The 20,889-nt window shown below is 38.1% G+C and overlaps 1 protein-coding gene across 12 annotated transcripts in view; it reads left to right on the forward strand.

Annotated features, from left to right (window-relative positions):
- Window positions 1–20,889, forward strand: part of Nf1 (neurofibromin 1) — a 256,805-nt gene that overhangs the window by 94,115 nt on the left and 141,801 nt on the right. For 11 of the 12 annotated variants that reach the window (XM_028866918.2, XM_028866927.2, XM_028866928.2 and 8 more), the window contains 10 exons: window positions 3,377–3,490; window positions 10,277–10,356; window positions 11,550–11,673; window positions 14,284–14,445; window positions 16,332–16,581; window positions 17,076–17,149; window positions 17,367–17,450; window positions 19,534–19,974; window positions 20,354–20,493; window positions 20,765–20,887. In XM_028866918.2, the coding sequence (XP_028722751.1) occupies window positions 3,377–3,490; window positions 10,277–10,356; window positions 11,550–11,673; window positions 14,284–14,445; window positions 16,332–16,581; window positions 17,076–17,149; window positions 17,367–17,450; window positions 19,534–19,974; window positions 20,354–20,493; window positions 20,765–20,887 (1,592 nt within the window). The remainder of the gene's footprint in view (window positions 1–3,376; window positions 3,491–10,276; window positions 10,357–11,549; window positions 11,674–14,283; window positions 14,446–16,331; window positions 16,582–17,075; window positions 17,150–17,366; window positions 17,451–19,533; window positions 19,975–20,353; window positions 20,494–20,764; window positions 20,888–20,889) is intronic. The other variant, XM_028866919.2, reaches the window with a different exon arrangement.

Genomic DNA, 20,889 nt, shown 5'->3' on the forward strand with positions numbered 1-20,889 from the left:
AACACTTCTTTTTTTGGTTTCTCTGGTGTGTGGCATGAGTTATGGCATCTCACTATGAATGCCACAGAATACTGGGGTTACTTTGTTTACATGGCTGTAATTTATGTTCAACAATAAACCAAACTCACCAGTGTTTTTCATGTTAAGAAGGTTATTGTTTGAAGAACAAGAGTTGAATTGTTTGAGGCAAAGAAGTTTAAGTAAAATTTGCTATTTTCCAAGAATTATGGAAATCCTTTTTGTTTTCCTTGATGATGTTGGGGATTGAACCAGAGTCTAGTAGTCTTGTAATGCCTGCAGATGCTCTACCACTGGCCTGACCCTCCTTGCCCTTTGTGGGGCTTTTGTTTTGTTTGGTTGAGTTGGCTGGGTGGGTGGGGTTTTGTTTGATTGGCAACTGTCACTATATTTGACAGCATCCTAGCTCCATGGAAATTGCTTCCTTTGCTGCCATCTAGTGGTTAAGTAACTTTCCCCAGTAACCATAGGAAAAAGAATATTTACAGATAAATTCTAAAATTTCGTTAATAAGAGAAATATAAACATGGTCTCAATCATGGTATTTTTAAAGTAATACAATTCTGTCTTCTCTTTTTACCATCTTTGTCCTGGTTTGTGTTACTCCATGTTTTCCACCTTTCTCATTAACTGCCATCGTTTCTTACATCTCTATCTCTACTCTAAGTTATAGTGTCCACTTTATGGAGACCTCACTGACTGGGCCACATTCCCAGCCTCTGAATCTCCTGGCAGAGGGTACTTTAATAGTTCTTACCTCATTTGCAGTTTGGTATTTATTTAGTAATTTAATTAATGCTTGTTTTCCTCATGAGACTATTGGGAGATAGGAGACATCTCTTTCTTTCCTTCTTTCCTTCTCTTTCTTTCTCTCTCTCTCTCTCTCTCTCTCTCTCCCTCCCTCCCTCCCTCCCTCCCTCCCTTTCTTCCTTCCGCTTTCTTGCTTTCTTCTCCTTCTTCTTCCTCTTCTTCTTTCTCCTCCTTCTCCTCTTTTTTGTCTTTCTCAGGCAATGTCTCTTTTATTATGCAACTCTCTCTGTACTGGAACTTGATGTGTAAGCCAGGCTGGCCTCAAACTCACAAAGATACACCTGCCTCCTGAGTGCTGGGACTAAATTCATGTGCCATCATGCCCGGCAGCATCTGTTTTTGTTTGTTTTTGCTCTTTTGGGGGGCCCACCACTCAGCCCCCAAATAAATCACACAAGAAGGCTTATTCTTAATTATGAATGCCAGCCTTAGCTTAACTTATTTATAGCCAGCTTTCCTTAACTTAAATTATCTCGTTCATCTTTTGCCTCTGGGCTTTTATCTTTCCTATTCCTGTCTACCTTTCTTTGTCTCTTACTCTGTGTCTTGCTCTGTAGCTGGGTGCCTGGCCCCTGGAGTCCTCCTCCTTCTCTGGCTACTTCTTGATCTCTCTTCAGATTTCTCCTTCTATCTACTCTCTCTGCTTGCCAGCCCCGCCTTTCTCCTGCCTTGCCATTGGCCGTTCAGTTCTTTATTAGACCATCAAATGCCTTAGACAGGCACAGTAACACAGCTTTACAGAGTTAAACAAATGCAATATAAACAAAAGTAACACACCTTAAAATAACATTCCCCAACAGGCATCTTTCTTTTTTATTGCTATGTCTTTGCTGTTCAACAAGTTCTGTAGAGTTATAAATGAATAGTGAACATCAGAAAATGGACAGGCGTTTGTAATTACAGTTATACTAGGTGAGAATATATGTTAGGTATTATAATGAAGAATATGTAATCAACAAATAAAATACAGATATAAATTCAGTTGGTTTTACTTAAATGAATCATATGTTCTTTTTCTCTTTGTTTTTCCAAATTAGGTCTCCCTGTGCAGCCCAGGCTGCTCCTGAACTCAGGAGCCGCATGACTTGGCCTGCTAATTGCTGGGACTACAAGTGTACACTCTCATGACATCAAACCATATATTATTTAAGTGTAAATAGAGTTTTACAATTATCAGAAACAGTTTGTTGAATAGGTAAACTTCATATTTAGGAAGAGTAGTAATTTCTTAGTACATGATGGCATTTTTCCACAGTGACTGGAGTATTGCTTTCTTTAGATGTGGATTCAAGTTTTTCTTTAACATGGCTATGTAGATTGTATTGTTTAAGACAGGGTTACATGTATCTCAGGCTGGCCTCTGATTCATTATGTAGTCAAAGGTGACCTTGAATTTTTGATCCTCTTACCTCTGTCTCCCAAGTGCTGGAATATAGCCCAGAGCTTTCTGTGTGCTAAGCAAACATTCTACCAACTGAGCTACATCCCCAGCCCAGCTGTATGCACTGAACAGGACTTAACCCTTGGATTCCTGATGTGTCCAGTTTTCTCTTTTTCCCTTGTGGTTCTGGGATTGAAATTTAGCATTCTAGTATTGATTTATATGCCTAGCCTCTAATATATTTTCTTAGTTGAAAAGCTAGTGTCTATTCAATTAGGAGTCTACTGATATGACGTTTGTTAACAGAACTGCAAATTAAGAGAACCCTCAATAAATCTGATTTTTAAAAAAATTATATATATAGTTTGTTGGTATTTGAGACAAGGTTTCTCTTTGTAGCCCTGACTGTCCCGGAACTCACTCTGTAGACCAGGCTGGCTTCAAACTCCCAAGTACTGAGATTAACGGCATGTGGCACCACTGCCTGACTTAAAAACAGTATATTTTTATTGAGTTATTATTCACATAACCACCACTGCCCAGCTTAAAAAAATTGTGTTTTTGTTGAGTTACAATTCACATACTATAAAAAGACATCATTTCATGGTAAGGTTATAGCTTGCTTCACATTTCGTGAATGAGGCCATAGGTTCAACCCTTAGTACTTACCCCCTCCACTCCTGTTTGTCATTTATAGAACATTTTCATCATCTCTAAAGGAAAATGTAGCTGTTTACAGTTGGTCTTTACTTTGTGCCTGATAATCCTACCAATACATTCTTTTAAAAATTGAAGTTTGAACCAGGAAGTTCAAATATGCCTTTAATCCCAGCACTCAGGAAACAGAGGCAGGCAGATCTTTGAGTTCAGGCCAGCTTGGTCTACAGAGTGAGTTCCAGGACAGCCAGTGCTACACAAAGAAACCTTTTCTCAAATACAAAACAAAATAAAATGAAATTTGAAGGAGCTGGGGAGATGACGTGGTGCTTAAGAGCACTTCCTACTTTTCCACGGTTCCTGAGTTGTGTTCCCAGCACCCATATCAGCTTCTGGGCATCCAACACTCTCTTCTGCTGCCGTGGCCCCCTGGATACATGTGCAATATACACACACATATATGTAAATAAGTAAATTCAATACAAAATAAAATTTGCTTTTCTCTTACAGAATCCAAGAAAACAGGGCCCCGAAACTCAAGGCAGTACAGCAGAATTAATTACAGGGCTTGTCCAACTGGTCCCTCAGTCACACATGCCAGAGATCGCTCAGGAAGCGATGGAGGTAAGGGGAAGTGAATTCTAGGCTCTTGAAAGAAAGAATGTAACTATTTCCATTCTTCTGTTTTCTAGGTCCTTTATTTTTCAAACAATTATTGGACCCTTTCTATATGCTTTTTAAAAACTATATTTAACAAATTTTTAAATTTTGTGTGCGTGTGTGTGTGTATGTGTGTACAAGTATAGTGCCTGCAGGAGCCAAAAAAAGGTGTTGGAATCCCTGGAGCTGGGATTACAGGCCATTGTGAGCCACCTGATGTGGGTGCTGGAACCTTCACTTGGGTCCTCTGCAAGAACCTGTACACTCTTAATTCCTGAGCCCGAGCCATCTCTCTAGCCCCTCTTTGTACTTTTTTGATGTTCTTTGGTGTATAGTTTCAGTGAGGAAACTGAAATGGATATCTGTTCTGGAAATGACATGTTTGTGTCTTTATGTTTTACAAGCTCTGTAGAGGGTCTATTTATTTGCTGTATATTATAATAGCAACAAAATAGCATTGTACTAATTATTGTAAATGGAGGCTTTTCTCTGTCCTGCCCCATCCCGCATCCATTTCCAAATAACCACTCAGAGGCTTATATTAATTAGAAATATTTGTCTGATGGCTCAGGCTTATTACTAGTAAGCTCTTACATTTAAATTAACCCATATTTCTTATTTGTGCTTTGCCACGTGGTTCGTGGCTTTTACTTCATTTTCTATGCATCTTGCTTCCTCAGTGGCTGGCTGGCATCTGCCCCGACTCGGTCCTTCTTCATCTCCAATTTGATTATACCACCTAACCTTATTCTGCCTGGTTATTGGCCAAAATAGCTTTATTTATCAACCAATGAGAGGAACACATATTCACAACGTACAGAAGAACCATCTCACAGCAAATTATTTTCTAAGACTTACTTACTTGATCATTATTTTGTGTATTGTTTTGTGTGCATGTAAATAGGTGTACTGTGTGTGTGTGTGTGTGTGTGTGTGTGTGTGTGTGCGCATTGTCTGAGGATGCCAGAAGAGGGTAGTGTTTTTGGTTTTGGTTTTGGTTTTAAATTGTGTGTGAATATGGAGGTCAGAAAAAACTCAGGTTTCTGGCCTTGGATGGCAAATACGTTTACCAGCTGTAACATCTCACCAGCCCCTACAGTTTCTTTTACATTTGTTTGTTTGTTTGTTTTTGGGACGTAATTTTCACTATATTTTCCTGTCTGGTGTCTAAATCCTAAAGCAGTCCTCCTTCATCTTTTTTATTAGTTGAAACTAGACTTGTGTGTCACAAGCCATGTTGTATTTAGATTACATTGTGTAAAAAATTTTGGAAGTGTATGGTTTCTTGATTCCTTAAATTGATTGTCATGTCTGCACATGATGGGGGTAGGGTGTGTGTGGACTTGCAGTGGCACACGTCTGGAAGTCGGGGCAACCTTGTGGGGTTGATCTTCTCCTTCCACCTTGACGTGGGTTCCAGGGATTGTACTGAGGTCTTCAGGCTTATGTAATAGGTACTTTTACGTGATGAGCCACAGGTAGTTGATGATGGACATTCAACATTATTTCTATTTGAAGGTTACTACAAATAATGCTGTTAAAGTTACTGTATCATCTTGTATTTTCATTAGCAGTGTACTAGTGTTTTGGTATTTCTCCATCCTTGCTGACACTTGTATTGTCTGTTGTAAAATTATAGCCAGTTTACCGTGTTAACAAAGTTGATTTTTTAAAAAATTATATTTATAGCTGGGCTCGTGCCTTTAATCCCATCACTCAGGATGCAGAAGCAGGTGTATTTCTGAGATTGAAGCCAGTCTGGTCTACAGAGTGAGTTCCAGCCGGCACAGCCAAGACTACACAGAGAAGCCCCATCTGAAAACAACAACAAAATTACCTTTAATTATTTATTGTGTGGGGGTGTATACATGTAGAGGTCAGAGGATAACTTACAGGAGTTGGTTTTCTCTTTCCACCACTGGGTCCCAGGGATTGAACTCAGATTGTCAGGCTTGGCTGCTAGTGTACCTCCTGAACCACCTCATCAGCTAGCTCAAAGTTCACTTTTCAAAGTTATTTTTAGATTGACAACTTAAAAGTATGTCTTTAATCTAAATAAAATGTATTGATGTATAATTTACATATAGTTACTAATTTAAGATTTAGAATCTTTCTATTCATCCCAGAAAGTTCCCTTTCTGCAGTTAGTACTCCTACTCTTGTTGTCCACATGTATTGGTCTGAGTCTGTCACTCTTGATTAGTTCTGCAAGTCTGTAGTTCATGAATAGAATTCATCAAATGTGATCTTACTTTGCCCCCCACCTTAAATTAGGAAGTAGTTTGTATTATTTTTTATAGTCTTATATATTGTTGCACATGGTCGTTCCTTTTTCCTGATTGTTATGAATATTCCATTCATTCATTGATGGGCTCATTGGTAGACAGCATCTACTTCTAATGAATGTTAACCTTATATTCCTTTGCAGTCCTCATCCTGTTTCACCCCTTGTCTGTCCTTGGCCTCCTTTGTAATCATTGATTTGCTCTATTAATGTAGATTAGTTTGTATTTTATATAGGGGGAATAAAAGTTCTTATTTGTAATTCAGCATAATTGCTGTGGCTATATTGCATTACTAGTTGATTTTTTTTAAAGGTTCATTTTATTTTATTCTGTTTAGTGTTCCATTATGTGAATATAGCACAGTTTGTTTTCTCATTTATCTGTTGATGATCATTTTTGTATTTTTGCTTTTGACTATTTAGAAATAGAGTTTTGCTGGGTGTGGTGGCATAAACCTTCAATCCCAGTATTCAGGAAGCAGAGGCAGGCAGATTTCTGTGAGTTTGTGGCCAGCCTGGTCTACATAGCAAGTTCCAGGCCACCTGGTAGTACAGAGCAAGACCTTGTCATCAAAATGATGAAGATAATAAAAAAGAAGATAAAAAGAAAATTTGATAGGCTCTATGTTCACTTATATATAAATCTAAGATGTGAACAGATTTTTCATTTTTCTTGAGTAAATTCCAACCAATGCAAAAAAAAAAAAAAAAAAAAAAACACAACAACAACATAAAAACAGCCTGGTATACATGGAGAATTCCAAGACAGTCAGGGCTACATAGGAAGACCTCGTCTAAAAGTAAAATAAAATAAAATAAAATGAGTTACTGATGAGTGCAAAAACTGGATGAATCTCACAGACATGATATTGAATGAAAATAACCAGTGTTGAGCAGGTAATGGTGGGATATGCTGAAATCCTCTGAGCTCTCCTCTCCAGATTATCTCCTGTACTTGTGCGTTCCTTGTACACACATTTGGTGTGTGTGTGTATCACTATTCATCCTAGAAACTGGTATATTGCTTGTATTCTTTTTGGAGGATCTGTTCAATATTTTCATTGTTTTCACCCAGATAATTAGTTATGTTTTCTCTTATGTATGTTATATATAATTCAAGATTAAAAAATACATGTATAATCCTCTTTTAATAGAGTATCAGGAGGACTTTAATTATTCATTAATAAGAGAATAGATCGGTATTTAAAAGTGGTATTTCAACTTGGCATGCTATTAAACATCCATTAAAACCTACTGAATCATTGAGAAATATTTGAAAATACTTACAAAATATTAAATGAGTGTAATGTGTTTGCAGCTTTGTTGAAGTAATCAGTCACGCACTATATAGCAGTATTTTCATCAATAATAAACCACAAATATTGAGGTGTTTCCCAACAAATTGTATCATCTACTTTCTCCGTAGCCATCTTAGTTTACATCAGCATGCTCTGTGATACTGGCATGGTGACAGATTCACCTTTGAGGCTCTTCTCAGGGTATATCTCTGTCAGTTGACACATGGCAGTTTGGAAAATTAAAACCGGACATGAAAAGGAATATAATCTCATCGAAATGGAAAAAGGATAATAAATTTTTGTTCCCATTAATCAGAAAATTTTATTAAACATAAAATGGGTGACCTAAAAAACGCTAAAATATCTGAATCTCACTCAAGGCCAAACCATTTGTAAATGACAGACATAAAGTTGGGATTCAGGGTCCAACTTCTGATGAGTGCTCTTTATACTGCAATGCCCTCTCCCCTTTACTATATGCATAATTTTAAGTCCCTCAAAAACATAGATGTGATTTGGCAGCTTAACACCCTCAAAAAAGAAAACCTTAGTATGCCTTGTTTTCTTTCCATATTCAGACATTCTCCAAGTTCTCAAAATGGAGAGCTAGAACCTCTGGAGCACTAGAGCCCGTAAGGATTGCTCCTCACTGCCTTTTGTCTTTCCATCTTGTGTAGATGTAACCAACTATCTTATTAAATAAGAAACACAGAACCAGTGCAAAGAAAAAAGCCAAGAGATCAGAGCTAAGAGCCTTACCCATCTGCTGCAGCTAACCTCTTCAGCCAAGAGACCTACTTCCTGTGTTTTTGTCTTTATATAGACTTTCTGTTCTGCCTTCTCATTGGTTGTAAACCCAACCACATGACTGCCTCGTCACTGCCTGTCTGTACAGACCTCCAGGTCTTCTATGGCTGGTATTGAGATTAAAGGCATTTGTCTCCAATGCTGGCTGTATCCTTGAACACACAGAGATCTACCTAGCTCTGCCTACCAAGTGCTGGGATTAAAGGCGTGCACCACCACCGCCCAGCTTTTGCTATGGCTCTAATAGCTCTGACCCCCAGGCAACTTTATTATTAACATACAAATCACATTTTAGTACAAATAAAATATCACTATATTTCCCCTTTTCTATTTTAATAAAAAGAAAAAAGGAAAAAGGCTACAACTAACATAAGAAAAACTATATACAAAAGTACAATAACTATATACAATATATACAAGTAATAAATACCTAAACAATGTCTAGTCCATTTTTATTTGACAAATTCAGACAAATTCAGAGAAAATAATTCCATTATCTATCCTGTTTTGGTAAGTCCAAAATGTATCTAATTCACTTTCTATCCTAATTAATCTTCAGCTATAACTAATCTTCAACTCCCTCAGAGAACCAAGAAGGAAAATAATATTACCTAATAAAAAATAAAAACAGGAAGTGCATGCAAGCAGCTTCCAAAAAAATTGTGAGTTGACAGAAACAGCCAGCTGCCTGGACAGTCACTTGAGGTTTCTCCACAGTGTTGGGGCATCATCTTCAGCCTATAGGCTTAGCGTATCTGACAGACTCATATGTGAAGTAGGATGTACGCAAGGTCAACAGTTCAACCTCACATTGGGTGAGAGCAGTCCATGTACCAGAAACACCTGAATTCCACTAGTGTCATGTCATGATTCAGGATTTTAAATTCTGGAAATTGTTCATGTTTTCTTAATTCAGCTGTCCATTCTTCTTGGCTCTGTGTGTGTGGCTTCATCTCAGCATCCCGTTCTTCTCCACATCCCTCTGTTAAATGCCAGTCTACTATTGAGAGGTGTGAGCTTAGTTACTCTTCAAGAATAACTGTTTCAGTTGTTGTTCCATTGCACATCAGAAGCCATCAGCCCACTGCCTGTTCAGCTGCCTTCGAATAAAAGGGCACTGTACCTTTTCCGGATTGCGAAGGTCACTTCAGGGATGGTGCCATATTGTCCTGGCCTCAGAAGATGCTGTTTGATAAAGCCATAACCACACTTTGATACAAATCACATTTTAGTATAAGTAAAATATCTCTATAATCTTGTTCACATGTATTTGTTTGCAAAGTTTCAATAGAACCAGAGAAAATGAATGCTTTAATTTCCTAATCACATCCATACCAATGTATGAAAAACAACAGAAAACCCTTAAGTACCAGCAAATTGTACCAAGTGTTTGTACAAGAATGGGAAAACTGAATTTGATTTGTGCTATCTCTTTAAAAGTGGAAACTATAAATTACTTATTTGTTCCATATAACATTTCATTGATGTCTTAGTAAAAAGAGCATAGAGCACCCATTTGTATATTGACCACTGACTGAATGTACTGAACACAATGGAACTTGCTAGGGAATGGGGAAACATTGTGGAATTGGAGTTTAGCTTGAGCAGGTATGAAGGAAGAGTCTTTGCTTTCATAATCTTTGATAGTTTTAATTTATGAAATAGTATATTTATATGGTAGTCACTTATTTAAAATGAGTCATTTAACTCCTCTTGGTACTCACAAAATACTTCAAAACAACTTGTTATTATATACAAAGTTTGCTTTTGTGACCCCTCTGTTAATTTTAGAAATTAACTTTTCTAACCAAAAAGTGTGTGATGTTAATTTCTTCTGTATTCATTGTGTGTGTTAATTTTGCTGTGTGTATTAATTTTAGGGGAGACAGTTTGTTCTAGAATTATTAATTATTAAAATCATATTGTTGATTTTTCTTTCTTTTTTCTTTTGGTTGTTCAAGACAGGGTCTCTGTGTATAGCTTTGGAGCCTGTCCTGGAACTTGTGCTGTAGACCATTTTGCCTGCCTCTGCCTCCCAAGTGCTGGGATTAAAGGCATGCACCACCTCCTATGTTTTTGATTTCTTAAAGTAGTTTTGTTTGTATATATTGTTTTGATTTCATTCACAGTGTTTTGTGTATGCCACTTAAAGAGTCAGAATGATGGGGCAAAGGCAGTTAGTTCTGGGTCTGTGATGCTCTAAAGAGAATTGTCTTCTCCAGATTTACTCTCAGAAAGGTGGTTTTCCCTGTATCTCAAGGCTAGTTACACAGCCCAGTTTGTTAGCATTTGCAAAATAATTACTCCAGTGTCAGTTTTCTAAAACATTTTCAGTGAACTCTCTCTTTCTTTAAATTTCAGGCCTTGTTGGTTCTTCATCAGTTAGATAGCATCGATTTATGGAACCCAGATGCTCCTGTAGAGACATTTTGGGAAATTAGGTATATGTGCTTTTAAATTTTAATTCAGTTTAAAATTTTAATTTTGTATTTTGTCTTTGAATATTAAATTTATAGTATTTAGTTCATTGTGATATTTATTCAGTTATACCTATAGATATTTTATGATTTGTATTTTATTTGGATTGAAAATATTAGAATATTTAACTGTCAGAGAAATATCACATATATGCAAAATAAAAGTTTTAAAATGATGCTAAATTTTATCACCCTGCTACAAAGTTCTGCTATGTCATGTATTATCCTGTATCATGTACTTCCATACAGTTACAATTGTGTTTGTTTCGAGATAGGATCTGTAACCTTGATTAGCCTGGAACTCTGTATGTTGACCAGGTTGGCCTTCAAGTCATACAGATCCACCCGCCTCTGCCTCTAGAGTGCTGGGTCTAAAGGTGTGTCCTAAATTTCAGGTTTTACCATCTTGTTATAGACTTGGGTGTGCTAAGTTACTTGGAAGTGGAGTTAAAACCTAAACTCTAATAAAATAATCATTGGAGCCACATGTAATTAACTTTTAATTTAACACATTATAAAAGAAAAAACTTAAAATAAATGCATTTTATTTAACTTGATGTATATAATATTTCAACATATAATTAATTTGAATTGTCAATGTGACATTTTATATTTTTGTTTTCATTAAGTCTTCAAAATCTGTAGTGTGTTTCACAAAGCCCATCTTAATTTGGACAAGCTTCATTTAAAGTGCTCAAGTAGTCATGTGGGTGGCTAGTAGCTAAACTATTAGACAGTACAATTTTAGTAGAGCACAGAGAACAAGTTCTCTAAAGGTTGGGAATAGGCCAGATCTTGGCTCATCCATCTGCTGTAACTCTGCACTTTTACTGTTGGAGCAAGGAAACAGTTATAGACTGCATGGGAACGAAGGAGTGTGCCTGTGTTCCACTGAAACTTCCTTTATAAAAGTTGATGGGGTGGCTGGATCTCAACTACTCTATATCTTTGCAGTCTTTGCTGTGTATGTGAACTTATGATTTCTTCTTACCCCCTCACTGCAAGGATGGATTACTTTTTAATTTGTTGTTGTTAACATTTGGATACAACCCATGAACAAGGGAGACTAATATTATGAAATAATGCCATTCTATGTATGATTATGTCTATATTAGGTTCTTGATGATTCTGTAACAATGAACTTTATGTTACTGCAGTTCACAAATGCTTTTTTACATCTGCAAGAAATTAACTAGCCATCAAATGCTTAGTAGCACAGAAATTCTCAAGTGGTTACGGGAAATTCTGATCTGCAGGAATAAATTTCTTCTTAAAAATAAGGTAAGCACCCTGACATTTCTTATATTGGAAATATTTGAATAGTAAGGAGATGTGTTAATTTGCTTTTGTTGCTATGATAAACATCATGATCAAAACTTGGGTTGGGGGATTTGGCTTTATATGTCTTGATGACAGTCCATCACTGGGGGAAGCCAAGGCATGAACTATGGAGGAATGCTGCTTATTGGCTTGCTGTCTGTGGCTTGCTAATTATACAACCCAGGATCACTGGGTAGCAGCTGCCTATGGTGAGCTAGAACCTCATATATCAGTCATTAATCAAGAAAATGCCCCATAGACATGGCCACAGGCCAGCCTAATGGAGGAATCTTCTTTTTGTTTTTGGTTTTTTTTTTGTTTTTTGGTTTTTTGAGACAGGGTTTCTCTGTGTAGCTTTGCGCCTTTCCTGGAACTCACTTGGTAGCCCAGGCTGGCCTCGAACTCACAGAGATCCGCCTGGCTCTGCCTCCCGAGTGCTGGGATTAAAGGCGTGCGCCACCACTGCCCGGCTTGGAGGAATCTTCTTAATTACGATTCCCTCTTCTAAGATCACTCTAGCTTGGGCCAAGGTGACAAAAAGCTAACCAGCACAGGACCAAATAAGAAGTGTTTATCAGCTAGATTATATCCCTCTTCAGCTTCTCTCTCAGTGAAGTCCTTAAGAGAAACGTAAGTATGTTTAAAGATTCTGGGCGTTGACCTGACCATCTGAATGTTAGTGGATTCTGGTTGACTTAAGTGGGACTCTGGGTCAGGCCTATGAAGACTGGAAGGCTACTATAATCATAGAAGGCTCAAAGAATCTGATTTCTCTTTATTCTTAAGTCCATACATACCATATTACTTGGCTCTCGAAGAGCTAAAGGGCAAAGGTTTAATTAGTATGCCCCTCCTAAAAGTTTGTCTTTTAGCTGGGTATGGTGGCACGTGCCTATAATTCCAGTACTGTTGTGGCCTGCATGAGTTTAAGGCCAGCCTGAACTGCAGAGTGGATTCTAGGCCAGCCTGAACTATATATTGAGATCTTGTTGCAAACAAGGCCAGGAGATGTAGCTTAATGGTAGAGAACTCTAGTACTATAGAGTCAGTAGATGATTTCATCTTGAAAAGATCAGGAATCTTCTTTTAATTGGAATAAAATGTTTAGATTCTGAACTTTTGAGACACGTTGGAGTTCTGGGGAATAGGAAAGAACCTTACATTTCTTTAAACATACAATTTTTATAATCAATTTAAATTTTTTTCTATGCTGGGCGGTGGTGGCACATGCCTTTAATCCTAGCACTTGGAAGGCAGAGCTAGGCGGATCTCTGTGATCCAACCTGGTCTACAGAGCGAGATCTGGGACAGGCACCAAAACTACACAGAGAAACCCTGTCTTGAAAAACAAAACAAACAAACAAACAAAGTTTTTCTATTATGACATAGTTTAAAGAATACTTGATTTAGTGAATTTTTATCCAGGCCTAAAATCATAGCTATGAGAAACCTTACCAAGCATTTTGATAAAATTTTGTAGAGGTGTGCTGATGGAGAGGGGCGGTTATTTGACTCTGGCGTATCTTGTTGTATTAACATAGTAAACTTAAGTTTATCCCAAAGATAAGATATTAAACTTAAGAATTTTATGTGGGGGCTAGAGAGATTGCTCAGTGGTTAAAAGCACTGGCTGCTCTTCTAGAGGACCCAGGTTCGATTTTCAGCATCCATATGACAACTCACAACTGTCTGTAACTCCAGTTCCACAGTGTGTGACAACCTGCCTCTCCAGACGCATGGCATATAAACAAAAATGCAGGCAAAATACCCCACACACACACACAAAGAAAGAAAAAAAAAAAAAGAATTTTGCATGCTGGCTTCGGTTTAATGTCTAACAGTCCGTGTTGGTAATCTAGTAGTGAGTCAGAAGTTCTCTGTTGAGGGCTTGAGAAACAGCTCAGCAGTTAAGAGCAGTCCTAAGAACCAAGATCAGATCAAGTAACAAGCCATGTAGGTATCCATGCATGATATAACCTTAGCACCTTGAGGATCTTGATCTCGAGGATCCTTGGGCTTGCTGGCTTTCAACCTCGGTGAGAAATAACCCTCAATTTCAGGGACAGAACTTGCCTAAAAGGAATAGATGGAAAGTGATAGAGAAGGTCACCTGACACCCATTACAAGTATATGTATACACTCTCACATATATACACACACAAAAATACAAAATACTTAACAAAAAAATTAAACATAGGATTACCATGTAATCCCACTACTGGTTGCAGAGAAAGGGAGAAGGAAGGGGTCAAGTGCTATGGCTAGTCAAATCAATGCTTAACTTAAACAATAAAGTTCTAATTATCTTGGCAAGGCAAAATTGTTATCTATAACTCATATAGTATTATAGTTTTCTTGCAATAGACTTTATTTCACTCAGCAGCAATGTTGGAGAGTAGACAACTGAGAGGCATTTGAAAGAAAGACATTGACCAAACTTTCCTTACTTCAAGGTGAAGCATTGGGGTTGAGAAGAAGCTTTCCGGGGCTGCCTTAGGCAGAAGGTCAGCCCACACTGAGTCCTCTTCTGTGGACATCAGTGCTTCAGTGGGACTCCCTTCTTTTTTCTAGCAGGCGGACAGAAGTTCCTGTCACTTTCTCTTCCTTTGTGGAGTAGGATGTGATATTCCTGCCGGTGGGAATAGCACTCAGATGTCAGTGGATCATGATGAGTTACTACGGACCTGTGCTCTTGGAGCATCTCTGCGGAAAGGAAAAGGGAATTCCTCCATGGTAGGTAACTTCCTTTGTAACTCCTGTACCATCATTTCTGCACTAGTTTTCTGAGTGGACTTTGGTAAATTTCAATGAAATAATTTTGAATGTTAGTTTTATTGCTGCTCACTGTGGAACCCTGGGCAAATTCTTCACAACTCTGTGCTCAAGTTTCTCAGATTTAAAATGGAAATACCAGGACATGGTGAAACACACCCATAATCCCAGTGTTCCAGGGGCTGAGGCAGGAGGATCACAAGTTGGTCTTTTATTTTGTTTGTTTGTTTTTTAAAGACAGGGTATCACTATGTAGCCCTGATTATTTTGGAACTTCCTGTGTACACCAGGCTGGTCTCAAATTGAGAGATCTGCCCATACCACCACCCCTGGCCTTTTAAATTTTGCTTTTTAAAATGTGTTTGAGTGTTTTACCTACCTGTATATTTGTGCCCTCATGTGTACCTAGAGTCTATAGAGGCCAGAAGAGGGCTTCTGATCCCATGGAACTGGAGTCACAGATGGTTGTGAGCTGCCTTGTGAGTGCCGAGAAGTGAACCCAGGTCTTCTGGAAGGGCAGGCATGCGTGCACTTAGTGCCCTTAACTATTGGCCTTATTCTTTTCTCTCAGAGGAAACAAGTTTGAAGCTGGCTTGGTCTATATACTGTGTTCTAAAAAAACCAAATAAAAGTGATTAATAATAATAGCTAATTAAAAATAAATCAAAAGGGTATAATCTTGCTCCAGAGTTGTTGGGAGGATTATACTAGGTGAGATGTCAATAGCACTTGATTGTTTGACACTGTGACTAATAGCTATAATCATTCTGACATGAACCCTGTCAGAAAGTCTGTATTCATAGGCAGAAGTTAAACTAAAGGAGGTTCAAATGGAAATTGAACCTGAAATTAAAACAAAATATCTATTTTGCTAAGTATTACAAATAAGTGTTTATTTCTTTCTCTCTTTGCTTTTATTTTTGCTTTTTTTATGTATATATACATGTGTTTATATGTTCATACAGTCTTGCTTTATAGCCCTGGCTAGCCTTGAATTCACTGTAATCCTCCTGCTTCAGCCTTGTAGGTGCTGTGATTATAGGCATGTGCAGTCAGTCATGCTTGGCATGTTTGAAGTTTTTAGACTGGGTCTCATATAGACCAGGCAGCCTTGATCGTCCTGCCCCTTCCACACAAGTGCTGAGATTATAGGTATTAGCACTATCCCCAGCAGGACATTTATTTCTATATGTGAATGTCCTTCAAATATAAATTGTAATATGAGCAGTTACCAAATCACTATGGAAGAATTTGTTTTTCAGACATAGCCTTTTTGTCCTTAAGTTTTACTGTAGCTGATTGAGCGGGAAAGCACACTAAGCCCTGTAGCAGCCGGCGTGTGCTTTGCCTGCGTACTTTGTATTTGCTCTGTAATGTATTTCTGCAGTTAATGGTTGGGGAACGTCAGATCAGATCAGTATATCTTGTGCTGCGGTGTTTAGTTTGTGGGCCATTGTTTCAGTCAGTACTACCATGTGTTTATTCCTTCCCTCTATGAAGTAGTGCTTCCTGTTGCTTCCTCTTCCTTTGTCATTTCATGGTTGACTCATAAGTGCATTAAAGTCTTGCTGCAGTAGACTCTGTGTTTTAGTGTCTCACTTGAATATTTGTTATAGATTTTATTTACATTTCTGGAATCTAAGATAATACAGATTTGAATTGAAACACAATACCATTTTGCTTTATAGTGGTTCATGTTATCTCATTTAGAGTAAGGTACACCAGGAAAAGATCTTATGTTTAAAAAGGAGAATTCATTTTAGTTTTGTGTACAGTGATAGATGGTATATTGTTGAGTTTGCAAGTAAAGTCACCTAAGTTGTAGATATATTCCCCCTGCCTCCCAGGATAGCACAGCAGGGTGCAGTGGAACCCCACCCATATGCCGACAAGCCCAAACCAAGCTGGAAGTGGCCTTGTACATGTTTCTGTGGAGTCCTGACACGGAAGCTGTTCTGGTTGCTATGTCCTGTTTCCGCCACCTCTGTGAGGAAGCAGATATCCGGTGTGGGGTGGATGAAGTGTCAGTACACAACTTCTTGCCCAACTATAACACATTCATGGAATTTGCCTCTGTCAGCAATATGATGTCAACAGGTAAATGTGGGTAATTTTTTTTCTTTCTTTTTAACTCAATTACTTTGACTGACATCTAATTATTTTTACAGTGGAGTGTATTTAAGACAACAGTTTGAAAGTTTCCAGGGCTAATTCATATCGCTTACATGAAATCCTTTTCTGAACAAGGTAGGATGAAATTAAGTGACATTTGAAATAGAATTTTTACTGAATGTTTTTGATGGACACTTTTGTTAATAACTGGCACTGTAAATTGCTTTTAGTTGTAGACTATAGAAATTACTCTGCTTGAATTGTAAATGAGGAGATTGGAAAACATAGGTGTGGAGATGGCTGTTTTTGTTCTAGTCTTCATGGACTTGGAAATGAGTACTCTTGTGGAGGCTGGTGAGAGTGTGTGTTCAGCTTGGTCATCCGAGTCAGTTCTTCCATTCTTTCACTGTGCTCCGTGTGGGGCTCAGCCCGTTCCTTGGCTCTAAGCACTCACTGGGTTTGCTGTTGTTTTTGCTTAGGAAGAGCAGCGCTTCAGAAGAGAGTGATGGCCCTGCTAAGGCGCATTGAGCACCCCACTGCAGGAAACACAGAGGTATGGCCTCAGCAGCAGCAGCAGCAGCACCCATTCCAGGTCCCTACCCTCATGTTAGAAGCCTCCTCTTAGCTATGTGATAAGCAGCAACTTCAGAAGCATATCTGAGCTTTGTGCATTTTGCTAGTAGGATATTCTACTCAAAACCTGGTAGTTCCATGTTGATTTTGAGTTTACCCCTAAACTTGCTTCTTAATGATAATTAACTTCATTTTAGGCTTGGGAAGACACACATGCAAAATGGGAACAGGCTACAAAACTAATCCTTAACTACCCAAAAACCAAAATGGAAGATGGCCAGGTGAGTTTGTGCAGTGAATTTTTGTGTATTAATTGATTTCTTGCTCTACTTAAGTAATCTTTGTGAGCTACTCAGAGTAGTATACTATATAGAATTGTTTTAAGACTACTTGTGGTTCATCCAAGTCTGTACAGCCTAATCTTGTAAGCCACATGTATCTGTTAGAATGTAAGTTTTAACTTGTTTAAGTTAAATAAATTAACTTATTTTCTCAGTTTTACAATAGCCAAAGTTGAGCATCTATTTGCTATGTTGGACAGTAGAGATGTAAAATGTTACATCACCACAGAAGTACTAAATGTCTGCTAGAAACCACTTAGCTGGGTCATTCATTTACTCTTTCTTGTATTTCCTTCAAGTATTTCAAAGAACTTTTAGAAAAGATGTAACAGCTGTAGATAGAGAAAAATAAAACTCTTAACAATCGCATGTTGTTTGTTTTGAGACAAGGTCTGGTTATTTCTTCTTGCTGCTCTTGAGCTCAGTTTGTAGAACAGGCTGTCCTTGAGTTTGCGGTGACCCTCTTGCCTTAGCTTCCCACATGTTGGGTTTCCAGATGTGTGCCACCCTGTCTGGTTACACCCTGCCTGGCTCATGACGCTGTATTGTTAGATACTCTAAAAAGGATCTAGTGGGCAGACAATTAGAACCCATTTTAAAGTTAAATGCAATTTTAAACTTTGGGCATTTCATTTAACTATTATTATCAAGTGTATTATTTCAATCCTCAACTATCACCAGTTATCTGTTACTCTAGCAATTAACAATTAATTGGTATTTGTGTATAATTGATCTGTATCATCCATAGTCTCTTGTTATTAGGTCTTTGAAAGAAACTGTTTAGGTTGGGTGGTGGTGACACACATCTTTAATCTCAGCACTCAGGAGGCAGAGCTAGTCAGATCTCTGCGTTCAAGACCAGTCTGGTTTGCAGAGAGAGTTCCAGGACAGTCAGGGATACACAGAGAAACCCTGTCTGAAAAAAACAAGAAAAAAAGAAAAAGAGAAAAAGAAAAACTGTTTAGACCAGGAAAGTCTAGGGTGGGAGTGGCAGGTTAGCGGTGTCAATTGGCATATAATTCATATACCGTAAATTCATAGCCTCTCTCATAAAGTGTCCAGTCCAGTGATTAGTTTAGTCACAGAGTCGTGTAACTCTCAGTCAACACAGTCAATTGAATGCATTTTTATCCTCTCAAAGAATACTCTCTCCCCCAAACCTGTGCCCTTTAGCTATTTCTAGCTCCGACTTGCCATTTTTCCTACCTTTCTATGTCCACACCTCCAGCCTTGAGGAGCTGCTAATCTATGTTTTATTTCTACATTTAAAAAAAGGAAATTGCTTTTTCACACCATTTCATGCAAAGGGGATCTTTGATTATGTGGGCCTTTGTGACTGACAGTGTTTCCTCTTGTTTTAAGATTCATCCATGTATATCAGAGGTTTTTTAAAAGAAATTTGACACTTCAGGTTGATTCTATTAGTCAAGCTGTGACAAAGATATATTAAATAGCTCCTAATAAGATATGGTAGGGCCTGGAGAGATTGCTCAGTGAATAAGAGCGCTGGTTCTTCTTCTAGAGGACCTGGGTTCCATTCCCAGCACTTGCATGATGGCTCAGAATGGCTTGTAATACCACTTCCAGAGATCCAGCATCCTTCTCTGTCCTTTTTGGGCACCAGGCATGCACATGGTACACAGATATACATGCAGGCAAAACATTTATATACATAAAATAAAGCTAAAATTAAAAAATAATAATGAATATGATAATTTCAAGCTTTGTTTTTTTTTTTTTTTTTTTTTTTTTTTTGGTTTTTCAAGACAGGGTTTCTCTGTGTAGCTTTGCGCCTTTCCTGGAACTCACTTGGTAGACCAGGCTGGCCTCGAACTCACAGAGATCCGCCTGCCTCTGCCTCCCGAGTGCTGGGACTAAAGGCGTGCGCCACCACCGCCCGGCTCAAGCTTTGTTTTTTAAAATGTAAGATGTACTTTTCCTACTGGAAGAAATGGGAAAGAGTAATTTGTAAAATTTTATCTAATCTATGTTGAATTTATGCTTTTCACAAAAATGTGTTTAGGCTGCAGAAAGCCTTCATAAGACCATTGTTAAGAGGCGGATGTCCCACGTCAGTGGAGGTGGATCCATAGACCTGTCTGACACAGATTCCCTGCAGGAGTGGATCAACATGACCGGCTTCCTTTGTGCCCTTGGTGGGGTGTGCCTGCAACAGAGAAGCAGCTCTGGCTTGGCGACCTACAGCCCACCTATGGGCCCTGTCAGTGAGCGCAAAGGGTCTATGATTTCCATGATGTCTTCAGAAGGGAATGTTGATACCCCTGTCAGCAGATTTATGGACCGGCTTCTGTCCTTGATGGTGTGTAACCATGAGAAAGTGGGCCTTCAGATACGGACCAATGTTAAAGACCTGGTGGGGCTGGAGCTGAGTCCTGCTCTGTACCCAATGTTGTTTAACAAACTGAAGAATACCATCAGCAAGTTTTTTGACTCTCAAGGACAGGTGAAGTCTTCTCCACTTTGTTTTTTACCCTTCCCTATGAGTACAATAATGTGTTTGAAATAAATGAAGACTTTCTTTCCAATTATTTAAATTAGGTACCAACAATGATAGTCCACTTACAATTTTTAAAAATTGACATAATTACAGAAAAAAAGAATCATGTAATCTAGGGATTAGCCTGCTTCTAAAGCACTCAGGCCTGTGGGTGTTACTGGAGTTAACAAATGTTGGATATAGGTATTAGTACCTGTGTATATCAGTGTGTTTGTGTATTTGCCTATGGTGTGCATGAATGTGATAGTTATGTCAGTTTCATTTTCCTGTGATCTGTTTTCTGTGCATTGATATAACACCACTAATGTATTTTGTTTTTGTGTAGGTATTATTAACTGATAGCAATACTCAGTTTGTAGAGCAAACCATAGCCATAATGAAGAACCTGCTGGATAATCATACCGAAGGCAGCTCTGAGCACCTGGGACAAGCTAGCATTGAAGCAATGATGTTAAACCTGGTCAGGTAAGCATTTGCTACTGAAACATAGCAGAGACATAGTTGAAGAGGTAAGACCTCTTATGCACTGGTAATGGGAATGATGAACTATTTTGTCATTCTTTATTACAGACTAGTGTAGACTATGACAATAAGGTAATCAGAAATTGTATGTTCCTACTGAAACAAAATTTAAATATTAATCATGTTTAAAGTTAAATTTACTTGAAGATTAAAGAATTTAGAATACCTTAATTTTTGTCCATATCTGATCATTTTTTATTCTGTGCTTAATTAGATATGTTCGTGTGCTTGGGAATATGGTCCATGCAATTCAAATAAAAACGAAACTGTGTCAGTTAGTTGAAGTAATGATGGCAAGAAGAGATGACCTCTCATTTTGTCAGGAGATGAAATTTAGGT

Source organism: Peromyscus leucopus, chromosome 8b (genome assembly GCF_004664715.2).
Source record: "Peromyscus leucopus breed LL Stock chromosome 8b, UCI_PerLeu_2.1, whole genome shotgun sequence".
In the NCBI taxonomy this organism is placed as follows: domain Eukaryota; kingdom Metazoa; phylum Chordata; class Mammalia; order Rodentia; family Cricetidae; genus Peromyscus; species Peromyscus leucopus.